Below are 13,160 nucleotides of genomic sequence, written 5' to 3'. Positions count from 1 at the left end.
GAACTCTTATGAGTTTCTGGATCAATAAATATTCTGGGGTGACCAGATCAAGGATTGTCACCTGTACTCAGCTCATCCGATACAGCAGAGCAGGCCTATTGCCTGTCTTCACGCTGTCTGCAGGAATAACAATAAAAGAGAAACTCCATAGCTTTTCCGTGCCTTGGCCTTTTCTCGGAAATCCTAAACTCAGTTCACTTTGAATGTTTCCATGCAGGTGAGAGGTGTGATCAGGGAGAAGCCACCCCTCCTGTCGTACTCCCAAATACCACTGTTTCTTGAGGGCAGGCACCCTTGCCCAGCATAAAATCACCTGCCGTTAGGCCATCCCTTATTTGTACGACCTTCATTTCTCAGAGAGGCTGAGCTGCATCAGACAGACTCAGCTAGCCCCATTCTCCAAGGAGTCCCTCCCAACACTGTAAATCAGATCATTCCAACATCCACTTGAAACCACCACTGTGTTTCCGCTGATGTGAAATAAAATCCGGATGGTTTATGCAGGACTAGCATTCCCACTGGCCTTCTGGGATTTCATCTCTTCTCTTCTCTAGTTCATTCATTCACTCACTCATTCATTCATTCATTCATTCATTCATCCCACAGCTATGCATACAGTCTCTGTTCTAGGCACTGGGACCTCAGCAGTCACACAGTGTGCAGGACATGTCGGGGCTTGTGTTCTTCCATTATTGCTATCTTTGTGCGTATCTTCAGCTACATGGCTTGGTGCTGCTGTCCCTCTTCCTTCAATCCGTCTCACGAAAGCCTGTTTTAGAATAGACCTTGCTCCCTTGGTTATACTCTGTGTGACCACTGCCAATCAGGGAAATCCCCTGACTCCTCCATGTGTATGTATTGTCTGTCTTCCTTTATTTTCCCACAGCTCAACCCCATGAGGGCAGGCATCTTGATTCTTATACTCACTTTCCTATCCGCAGCACCTATTAACTTGGCAGAAGGTTAATCATCAATTATCCCTTGACCAAACCATTTAATTAGTGAACGGTAACAAACTAACAGCATCCGCAGCACCTATTAACTTGGCAGAAGGTTAATCATCAATTATCCCTTGACCAAACCATTTAATTAGTGAACGGTAACAAACTAACAGCAGTGGGTGTGTTCTCCGAAGAATGTATTTTGTTTCCTCTTGGGAGCCCTGTTCATTTCTGTCCCCTCTGATCATTATATTTCAGGGGATGACGCCACTCCATTGGGCAGCTTTCCACAACCGGCCTCAACACACCCAAATGCTGTTGAAGAAGGGGGCAGACCCCACCCTTGTGGACAAGGACTTTAAAACAGCCCTCCACTGGGCAGTCCAGGTAAGAAAGCAGGCTGTGAGCTTGTCTCAGCTTTAAATGATGTAAAGCCATGTTAACTAATTTCTGCACGGGTCATCCACGAAAGTGGAAACTATCCCACATGTTCATCCTGGTATTTATCTGAAATTAATATGATAGATCAAGGAGGACTGTCTCTGCTCCTTTTCCCTCCTCCTACATCCAGAAAGGCAACAGCAAGTCACACACACACACACACACACACACACATACACACACACTCACAAACCTGCAATGTTGTCCCCTACATTCAATGCTTACAACTGACTTCCAGAGTACCAGGTACCTGAGTACCTCAGGGTACTCAGAGGATTGCCAGGCAAATTCCTTCAGTCTTTGGACCAGAGATCACCGACTTTCTTCCATCCGACCCCTATACAGCCAAGCCACTGCAGATGACCCTGACTTTTGTACAGAACAGCAGAAGACAATGAGTCACACTCCTGCATCACTATCACGGGAGTTGAGCCACCCAAGTCCACATGGCCACAAATAACAACCTGGCCTGTGGACTCTACAGTCCAAAGAAAGTCAAACAGATGAGACGAGAGAGTAAAGACAGCTAATAGTTCTGAAGTCTATCCTGCTGAGCAGAGTTAGACCTATTCAAACGCTCAAGGAGAGCTGTTGGGTGCTTCCTTCAGCAACCTTGGCTTCCCAACCCCTGCTCTTCCCTGCCATTGGCCAGTCAGGGTAGCCTTGTAAGTCATCTCTGCTACCCAGCTATAGTTTCACTTGGTGTTTTCATGGTGGCAGGGTAGCACCTGCGAGTTTCAGGACTCACACGTGTGCCTGAGGTAAGGGAAAAACAAGCGATTTGGAAACTGCTCTGGTTTTGTGCCTCTAAACTTGGCTTCAGTCACAGGGCACTGGACCCCAGCCCTGGGCAACGTTACAAAGTCAGCAGGGCTTGTTTTTGTCATGCCCACCTGCGCTGGGGTGCACCTACATACTTTCATTATCTAATCATACGCTCTGCCCCGTCCCTGCCAGCTCTGTTTGGGGCACTTAGAAATTGTCTCTGGCTAGTTAGAGGTCACCACTGTAGCTGTGCTCCCAAGGAATCTGGTTCAGCACCCAAGCAATTCCCTGTGCACTTTGGTTCTGAGCTTAGGTGAAGATGCTATCTGAGAATTAAGTGTTTTCTACATATTTACCCTCGATACACTTGCACTCTGATTCCTGTCTTTGGACTGTGTGCCCTTTGGGAAATCTCCCCCTGAGTATTTCTGACAAGCATGCATTATGTGCCCCCCTTCCTCCATCCCAGCCTGTAAAGGAACTTTAATCCAGCAATATGGCTGCTCTGGCAAGGGATCACATCCAAAGACAGGATCCAGCTGGAGTGCAGACACACCACACACCTTTAATCCCAAACAGTGATGTCTTCTTTGAAGGGCAGACAAAGTGACAAATCAGAGAAAGATTTGACAGAATGAGTCAGAGTTAGGATACGCCCAACTCTCATGAGAGCGGGAAAGAGAAGCTACTTAAAGGGGGGGGGGGGGGATAGAGTTCAGTCATCTCAGTTGAGTTCATTGCAGAGCAGCTCAGTTCGTGGAGTTCACGGGCAGTCTTTCCAACAGAGTAGTTCAGTCAGAAGCCAGAGAAGCCAATTTGAATCTGTCGTCCTGGAGAGGAGTGTGAGCCAGAACAGCTGAATTGAACCAGCCAGCCAGAGTTCAGAAGGAACTAGAAAGAGTGGTTTCTTCAGCAGCAAGTCTCAGAGGCTGAAACACTCTAGGTCTGGGGGAGCAGATGGAGGCTGGAAGCTGAAGCCTTCAAGGTCTGGGCTTGCAGAATGCTAGACTGTACGGCTAGCAGCTTCCAGGCCTAGGCCTAGGATAGCTAGAAAGGCTCTGGGCTCAGCCAGGTAGCCATAAAGCCTGGGTGTGGCTCTCATCTCTCTAATGTATCTGAGGAAATAAAAGTAACATTTACATTTACACCAAGCACGGGTGAGCACCTAAATTAGCCCTTGCAATGGAATGAGGCCAATGGCGGAGTCCTGGACTCCGTCCCAGACCATTTGAGTCTGGCCCTCTGGAGATGAAGCCTCTGCTCCCGTCCTCTAGGAGACAAGAACACTGATCTGCATTATAACAGCCTGCTCTCAAAGTAATCAGGGCGCACTTCTCAGAACTACAGGAATTACCTCCTAAGAATGAACATCCCTGCCCCACCACCCCGATCGACTTGCCTCTTCAACGGTCCACTGCTCAATACTATTACACTGGGGGATAGAGGACCAAGGAGATGGCTCAGATGGCAAAATGGTTGCTGTGCTGTGCAAGCCTGAGGAGCAGAGGTGGAACCCTCAACACCCACTTGAAATGGCAGGCATCCCCTGTGTGCCTCTGTAATCCTAGTGTCATGATTATTCCTGGAGCTCACTGATTCGTGCCCAGTGAGAGGCCCTGTCCCTGAAAACAAGGTAGAGAGTGACAGGGAAAGACTGTCAACATCAACCTCTGACCCTCACATACGTACACCTAGGAGTGTGTAAAAGTACACATAGACAGCATAGCCAGGCATACACTACTCATTCTCTCTCTCTCTCTCTCTCTCTCTCTCTCTCTCTCTCTCTCTCTCTCTCTCTCTCTCTCTCTCTCTCTCTCTCTCTCTCCCTCTCTCTCTCTCTCTCTCTGCTTTCTTCTCCCTATGCCCAAACACACACACACACACACACACACACACCATTATATTGGAAGTTGAATTTCAGAATGGGTTTTATAAAAGACAAACCACATACAAAGCAGTAGTTTCTAATTTCAAATTCTATTTGTTCATTGCCAATATATAGATAAAAGTATTTTGTCTTTTGCATAAAATATGTCTTACATCCTGAAAACTTGTTATAATTGTTGATTAATTGTCAGGCTTTGGGTGGCGTCTGTCTTTTCCAATATGCTACCTAGACAGTCTCACACCATGCACATGTCAGTTACAGCTCTCCCTTCCCAGGCATCTTACTTTCTCTTCATCCTCCTGTCTTACTACAGTAGTTAGGACTCTGGCTCCCAAAAGAGCTGAGAACAGTTCAGCTTCTAATGGTTCAGAGGTATTGGGCTCTTTTCTCTCTAGTTAGCCTGGAGCCTGTTCTCAACCGCTTACTCTGCAGACTCACTCTCTCCATTCCAGTCTAACTTGTCTGGCTACAGCTTTAGCACGTCATAAGCACGCAGGCCTTTTAAGGAGACTAAGGAAACATTAGCATGGGCACTAAAACGTTGACCTCCACTTGTACACTCACTAGCACATGAGGAGTGGTGTTTATATCCGCCCATTTAAGGCAGGAAGAGGATCAGAATTCCCTGTAAAAGGGTGGCACCATACAACTTATCCTGCATCTAATTATTATCCTTGTTGCTGTGACAAAGGCAACTGAAGGATGAAAGGGTTGCTCAGACTTGAAGTTTGCGGGGAGGCAGTGCATCATGGGAGGAAGCATGGTGACAGGAGCTGGAGGCAGCTGATCACACTTCATCCACAGTCAGGAAGCAGTTGAACTTCAGGGGCTCAGCTCTCCTTCTCCTTGTTATGCAGTCTGGGACTCTAGCGCATGGCACCGTGCTCCTCACATTCAGGACAAGTCTACCGTCTGTTTCCACATCTACAGCAGCACCTTCACAGACACACCCGGAGATGTGTTTTCATGATGATTTGATGACTCTAATACAGTCGGGTGATAATGAAGAGATTAACCGTTACAGGTCCCTACACATATGCTGACAGCCAACTGGTCTTACAGTCTCCTAGGGAACCTCCTTCAAAGGACACTGCCTTAGTTACTCTTCTATTACTGTGATGGAACACCATGGTCAAGGCAATTCTTATAAAAAGAAATATTTAAAGGAGGGGCCTTGCTTGCCATTTCACAGGGTTAGCCCATGATCACCATAGAGGCGAGCATGACAGCAGGCAGACAGGCAGACAGGCAGACAGGCAGACAGGCAGACAGGCAGACAGGCAGACAGGCAGACAGGCAGACAGGCAGACAGGCAGACAGGCAGACAGGCAGACAGACAGGCAGGCAGGCAGGCAGGCAGGCAGGCAGGCAGGCTTGGTGCAGGAGCAGTAGCTAAGAGCTTACATCCTGATTCATAGGCAGAGAGAGAGATGTAGAGAGACAGAGACTTGAGACACTGGACTAGGCTTGGGTTTCTGAAACCTCAGAACCCACTCCCCAGTGACACGCCTCCTCCAACAAGGCCACACCTTCTTATCCTTCCAAAACATTTCCACCAACTAGGGACCAAGCATTCAAATATAAAAACCTATAGGGGCCATTCTCCTCCAAACCATGGCAGACACTGAGAATAAAATGGGTCTTCAGTCAGGATACTGCAATTATGGTTTTGTTTTTTCACATATATCATCATTACCTATTACTTCAGCTTTCTCCTTGGCAAGCCTTTTTCTGACTCAGGCTCTTCTCCAGTGTTCTCTCCTCACAAGGGGTAAATAGAAAACAAGTGGACCACAACAGTTTTCAGAGGGCGTGAAGGCAACTCAGGGGTCATTACCCACTAGCAAAAGCAAAGCAAATCAATACAACAGAACCATCCACAACCCCAGCGTCGCTTACCGATGCAGAATCCAAGAACTTAGGAACAGGCTCTAAGTGCTATCGTTACTCTCTGGCTTAACCACCTCCCCACTGGGTGTAGACACCTTCTCTGTTGCTCGTATGGCCCCAGCTGGGCATTCTTCTCTCTTAGTGTGTCTCGGTCTCTGTGACTCCTTCATCCCATCCCCACTGTCTGTGAGCTTCCCTTTGGCTGATACCATCCAAAGTACTAGCTGGAAATGCTGTGTGTCACCAAGAGATTATCATCCCTGGTCTTGGCATATACATAAGTGCCTCTGGGGTTCCTTAAATTCTCAGGAGGGTCGCCATAGTAACATCACTAGGAGAGACTTCTAGAATGCCTACTGATTAATTCAGTCCTCAGTTGTCAAGACTCATCGTGATTACTTACTTATATGATAGATCTGGTCAGCCGTTTTCACTTCAGCCTCCTCAGCTTGAACCTCCAGGATCTTTTCCTCAAAGATCCAAGCATACAGACTCTACAGCGTCCACCCTGGCTCGGCTAATCCTTAGCCATGAGCCAGAGCAGATTCTTTAGGCCCCTCTTGCCTCTGTTCTCTGACCTCTCCAATGTGCCAGTGATAATAGCAGCTACCTCCTGGGATCCGTGTCAGGAGCGGTATAGAAAAGGACTCAGCAGTAAACAATCTCCCCCATGCACACAGCTATTGCCATTATGTCTGAGAAAACTCATACAAATGCAAAGCGAAATACAAATAATAATGGTTTTTGTGAGATCAAGGAGCAGGCAAAGGAATTATCTGGAAAATCCCCCAACAAAAGGCATGGAGAAAGAAGTGCAAAGCTAGGTGAGCTGTCTGGTCTCACCTTATTCAGAGGGATGGTCTACAGTATCCCAGCCCCCGAGACACACGGGGCAAGTCGGTCAGACTTTTACAAGAGGCACACACAGGTGCCCTTGGCTGCAGCCACTGCCAAGTGATTGCTTCCAAGGGTCAGACAAGGAGAAGGAACAGAGGTGAGGGGCCTCCTTTTGTTTCTTTCCTCTGTCCTTAATGCTCCCTCCAATACAAAGAGGGGAAGCTGAAGAGGGGGGTGGGGTGTTTGCCCTTTGAATCACCTTGGCAACCCGAATTCCTTTTCTCTTCCAGGAAACTGGAAACAAAACAAATTCCCCCTGCTGGCACTTTTGCCTGTTTTCCTTTTCTAGGAGCTAGCACTTTCCAAGAAAAAAGTCTTTCAACTGGTTCAACTGTGTCCCAGACTCCTCAAAATGCATGCCATGTGACAGACTCTAGAAAAATTGATTAAAAAAAAAAAAAAAACCCTGTGTGATCAGAGGCAGGCTTCTTGTGCCAGGCAGGCACACACCAAGTTACAGCCAAGTCCTGTGGAAGGAAGGCGACATGGAGAGAGGGAAAGGACGTGGGAAGGGCACTGTGAGAGGAAGAGAGTCATGCGCTTTGTAGGCAGGGTCTACTTCCCAGCTATGTGACCAAGATCCAGGAGGGTACCGGAGATAAGATGTTCTGTTCACCACCATGAAATTTGCAAGTTTTGTAAGAGAACTCGGGTTAGGCAATGAAGCCTGCACACACTCAGTTCTAACCGCAAAACTCCTGTGTCAGGAGTCCAGTCCTGCCCAGCCTGTGCTGGTGCCCTCTGCTCTGGCAGGGGCTTTTCCCTGTCCTACCCGAAGGAAAAGCTCCACAGGTGCCCCGTTGCAGGATGGATGCTGGGCACCTGAGAGGATCTGGATCTGGAGGTGTGGTAGGAGTCTCCTATGCAAGGTGCGACTAAAACTCACCATGCCAGGCTGAGGAACAAGAGGGTTTTGTTTTTTTTTTTTTTCTGCATCCCTGTATCATTGCTCTCATTGTTGTGTTACTATTGAATTTAACTGTACAGATGTCCTCACAGCCACGGTGGTGTCTGCTGAAATGAGGAAGTCAAGCGAGCAGATCTAACTGAGCAGTTTGTTGTCTAGGTGACCCACCTGTCAGGCTAGCGCTGACGTCTGCTGATATTTGTGGTCAAGTCTATCATCAGTTCACTAGACTCAGAAGACATTAGCCCCAGCTGAAGACAAAACTCCTGGCAGAGAGTTGAGATAAATGGAAATTTGTCAAGGAAATGAAGTACAAATCGTAGGAGGCCCCATAGCTTGTGATTAGATTTCTGTACGGGCCCCAAGAGAGCACACGAAAAATAAAAATCAAATCACCACATTTGCGCTCCATCTCACTAAAGCCAAGCTAAATTGTTACCTGAAGCCAGGAGAGAAGAGAAGAGGAGAGGAGAAGGGAGGGGAGGGGAGGGGAGGGGAGGGGAGGGGAGGGAGGGAGGGGAGGGGAGGGGAGGGGAGGGGAGGGGAGGGGAGGGGAGGGGAGGGGAGGGGAGGGGAGGGGAGGGGAGGGGAGGGGAGGGGAGGGGAGGGGAGGGGAGGGGAGGGGAGGGGAGGGGAGGGGAGGGGAGGGGAGGGGAGGGGAGGGGAGGGGAGGGGAGGGGAGGGGAGGGGAGGGGAGGGGAGGGGAGGGGAGGGGAGGGGAGGGGAGGGGAGGGGAGGGGAGGGGAGGGGAGGGGAGGGGAGGGGAGGGGAGGGGAGGGGAGGGGAGGGGAGGGGAGGGGAGGGGAGGGGAGGGGAGGGGAGGGGAGGGGAGGGGAGGGGAGGGGAGATCATAGTCAAATTCTCCACAGATCAGACCACATGGTCATGAAGCGCATTCCTTTATCCTCCCAAGTCTGTATCCGCCATCACAAAACTGTAAACTTAAAACATTAAAACACTAGTGTGAACTTTAGACACAGTTGTCATGTTGAATAGTCAAAGAGTGGGCCATGCCAGCAAGTTCTTGCCAAGCTGGGTCTGTTAGTCCTCATTCTCTGAGAAGTTTTTGAAGTGATCAATCTGGGTTTTTTTTTCTTCTTTGTTTCCAGGTTTTCTTTCCTTCATCCGTCCTCCGTCTCTGTCTCTGTTTCTCCCCCCCACCCCCGCCCCCACCACCACCACCATGTAGACAGGAGCATGCACAGGGTTGTTCATGATGGGTTTTCTCTGACTCTTTCTGTAGAGTGGAAATAGAATTCTGTGCTCCATCATTCTGAGCCATCGGCAGGGCCCGTCCATTATCAACTACGACGATGAGAGTGGGAAGACGTGTGTCCATATCGCTGCAGCTTCCGGTTTCGGAGACATCATCAACGATTTGGCAAAGGTCCCTGAGTGTAACCTGCAGGCTCTGGATGTGGATGACAGGTATCCATGGCAACTCAGGAAGTGCTAGGAATTGCCAGTCATCTTCTCCTAATGTTAACCTTAAAATAAAGATGTTGAAGGCCATCCTTTCCGATTATATCCCTAATTGCTGGTAATATGGTGCCTGAGACAACAAGCCCTGCTCTATTTTAGTAAGAGGAGGAAAAATCATTGTTGTGGAGAGGGGTGACTACAGCGCTGTCAGATTTTCCACTTTCCACTGAACACAGGCAGTGTTCTCAGAAGGAGAGCTGTTGAGCTATGTGGGCCCTGGTTCTTAATGAAGTTTGTATTTTCTTCTCGCCTGAGTTATATTGTAATGGCCATAATTTCTTATCCAGAGTATAAGAGGTATTTTAATTTAAAGCCATGGACCTTAGTAATGAGGATTTTCTTTTCAGTCGTTGATGGCGCTGGCAAAGGAATCTGGGACGGGAAAGGTAAAATGATTTGGGGCATGTTTGGAACCCAGTGGCGGATTGCACTAGCATCTTGTAAACATAGCGCTCATCACTTATAATGACGTGCTTACTCGCTTTTGTCTAGATTAGGCACTGAGCCCACAGAAATGTAAGAAAAAAGTACAACAATAAGTAGAACTATTGGAAATACATGTAAGGATTACAAACTATCTGAGGGTGTATTTAACATTTTCTATTAAAGTACTAAGTACATAATCTTCGACATCCCAAGAACACCTCCCCCTGATATCTTGAATTCTGTTTGTGTGTGTGTGTGTGTGTGTGTGTGTGTGTGTGTGTGTGTGTGTGTGTGTTGGGGAGAAAAGAGTCATGTTTCATGGAGATCTCAGAGGCTGTAATTGGCTAACCTGATGATCTTTTTTATTGAAGTTGAAGTCTACTTTTTCCCTAAGAGCAGGTGTTGATCCTGAGGAGGTAAGAAAGGAGGGTGTCAGTGAGATGAGGCGAGACATAAGAGATCCATAAAGAGAAAAGAACACGTTTTAACATCAGGAGAGGAAAAGAAGTTTGCCTACTTTAAAAGTTTCTAGAACCAGCTCAGAGCAGACTCCTCCCAGTTTTGCAGAACTGCAACCATTATCCTGGGCCTCAGAGAAGAAAGCAAGCCTGGAGAGGGAAATCAATACAGTCGATTGGATGGGGTGAGAAGGGAAGTCCAGTTTCCTGGAGGCTCCATGCCACTGGCTAAAACATTTGTGTATTCTCCATCTTGTATTCTCATGTTGACCACGACACTCTGTCTGTCCCATTGAAACCATGAGATTCTGTTAATAGTTGAACTGTTCAAAAGTCAACACAAGCTTAAGTCATCTCTCCACCTCTTTTCATCTTTTCCTCTTCTAGCGAAAAGGTTTTCCTAAAGAAAGACTTTGTGGGGAGAGGAGAAAAATAAAATTGCAGTAAGAGATGGGTAGGGGGAGGAAGAAAAGAGAGAGAATTTAGAGCACTCATCTGCTGTACATTAAGGCACATCGGAAAGCAGGCAATGGTGGTATACCCTGAAACCATAGCCCTCAGGAGGCTGAAGTAGGAGGATCACAAACTGGAGGCCAGCATGGGCTATAGCATCAGACTGTCTCAAAAACACCCCATTCAAAAAATGGCCAGCAGGACGGCTCAGAAGATAAAGGCTCTTGTCACCAAGTCGCATAAACTTAGCTCTATCCTACATAACAGAAGAAGGGAACAGAGTCCCACAATTATTCTCAGATCTCCATCCAAGTGTCATGATACACAAGCATGCACGAATGTACCCACACAAAATAAATAAATGTAGGGGGAAAGCTAAGTCACAAAATATGTTTAAAATGTTTAAGTATGATAATACTCACCGAAGATTAATGCCTTCTCACAAATACGGCAGAAGCAGCCCGTGTGTTTCAAATGCCCCAAATATCATCAGTCTATGAAGTCATAACTAACTTCAATAAACAACTTGTTTCTCTTCAGGGAGGACAGCCTTTTATCAGATTCTCCTCTGTACATACTTCTGGGAATTCTCCATGGATGTTTACAGACGTCACAAATCAACCCTTAGCTAATGAGAGCTGGAGCAACCTTGCACCCTTCCACCCATCATCCCTCACCACCCAGAGACCACCACATCACCCAGTGCTGGTCTCTGCTCAATTGCCTTAAATCACAGGTCCTGACTTTTCCCTCCTCATTGCAATGGCTGAGGCCAGCCTGCTGTCCCTGCAGGGTGATCCTGCAGCCTCAAGATAGGAAAGGAACTGTAGCTCAGAACCGGTGTCACAGATTTGCCACGGAGGCTCTCAGTGTGTGAGTCGGAGGTGTTGTCAGTGTGTTCCTCTCAGTTCTCCATACCCCTTCCGTGATGGAATCACGGAATTAAAACAGTTGGTCTTAACAAATGTAAGGCAGGATTTAGTTTGCAAACCTTTGAAATGAATTGTTGCATGCTAGTAGCCTGACTAGACCAGTGTTCAACCCTCTATCGACTGAATTTATTGACAATTTTTTTCTCTAAATGGAGGGAGTAATCTGCATAGTCTCATCTTTAAAATATTGTCTAGAGAACTCTCTTAAGTAGAATGGAACAAATTCTACCTATTTCATATTGAGATCATATTCAGATGCAGCGTGATGTATCACTGAATTGATGAGACATTGCCCTCTAAGTTCTCAACCTGTGGGTTACAACCCCTTTGAGGTTACATATCAGATATCCTATATATCAGATATTTATATCACAATCCATAATAGTTATGAAGTAATACTGAAAATAATTTTATGGTTGGGGGGGTCACCTCAACATGAAGAACTATATTAAAGGTTCACAGCATTAGGAAGGTTGAGAACCACTGTTCCAGTTGAGAACCACTACAGTCATAAAGAGCAGAAGGATAGTTAACAGACAGAGAACATGATCAAAGGATGTGGTACCAGGGCCAACACTATGTACTGAGATACTCAGGTCCCAGGCTCTTCTCGGACCTCTTCCACCTGGTGCTCCCATACCTGGGGCTTGCTTGACCCTCTCCGGCATGCTCAGGACCCTGGCCCCAGAACCAGGAGAGCCTGCTATGACCAGGCCCTTCCACGCTGCCCCAAGACTGCCTCCTTTCCTGATTGAGAAAGAGGAAGCTTGGTCATTCTCTGCAAGGGAGACCTCATTCACAGTAATGATATCTCTTTGCCGTCCTAATCCCAGTCCCCAGAAAGAAAAAATAATAATGTCATGTGACATTATATCATCAAAATAGGGCCTATCAAATCTTGACTAAAACTATAGTAGATTCGAGTGCCTCGTCTCTTCCCACAGTGTTTTCCAAACGCCTAATGGCTGAGGCTTCTCATCACCTCTGATCTGATAGAAATTTCCCAGATAGCAACTGCAAAACTACAAGTTCAAAAACTTCTGAGCACAGAGCAACCTACAGCTACAGCTAAGGAAGAAGCATACAGTTAACACACTCTGAAGAGATAAAACACTCTCTCTGCACCCCAACCCCACTCAGAGGTTAACTCTTTATATATGTTAGCTTAGCCACAGAGCCCCAAAACTTCTGCTTTAAATGAAAGGTTCTAACGCACACTAGAATGCTTAAAGAACACCCCCTCCCAAACAGGATATCAAATGAACTGTCCAAATTCTCACTCCTCGTAGAGCTTTGAGAAGCCACAGTACAGTGTTACCCAGAGTTGACTTGTCCATAGGATAATAAAGAGGGTAAGATCATCAAAGGATCCTTTTAGCACCCTTTTGGCTGAGACCCTATGGAGCTTGGGTGCTGGGGTGTGTGCTGTAGATACAAACAACACAGTGAGAGTTCTTATTTCCTTCTTCCATGCAGTGTAAAGTACATCCAAGGAAAAGAGTGGAATATTCACTATATACAGTATGAGTGCTTTGTTAAGACCAAGATTCTTAAAAAATAATAACAATTATATTACCTATAATTTAATCCTTTTTTTCCAGCATGGAATTAAACCTGGGCCCTCAGTATGCTAAGCAAGCACACTGCCACTGAGATATCAAACCAGCCCTATAATTTCTC

The 13,160-nt window shown here is 47.0% G+C and overlaps 1 protein-coding gene across 1 annotated transcript in view; it reads left to right on the top strand.

Annotated features, from left to right (window-relative positions):
* The window catches only part of Ankrd55 (ankyrin repeat domain 55), a 101,662-nt gene that overhangs the window by 65,162 nt on the left and 23,340 nt on the right, over positions 1-13,160 (top strand). The window contains exons 6-7 of the mRNA XM_021180417.2: positions 1,200-1,328; positions 8,973-9,157. Of these exons, the coding sequence (XP_021036076.1) occupies positions 1,200-1,328; positions 8,973-9,157 (314 nt within the window). The remainder of the gene's footprint in view (positions 1-1,199; positions 1,329-8,972; positions 9,158-13,160) is intronic.

This window comes from Mus caroli, unplaced genomic scaffold (assembly GCF_978045245.1).
Source record: "Mus caroli unplaced genomic scaffold, Mus_caroli_1 scaffold_15, whole genome shotgun sequence".
Classification (NCBI taxonomy): domain Eukaryota; kingdom Metazoa; phylum Chordata; class Mammalia; order Rodentia; family Muridae; genus Mus; species Mus caroli.
Note: the sequence above shows the minus strand (reverse complement) of the source record. Positions and strands in the feature narration are given on the sequence as shown.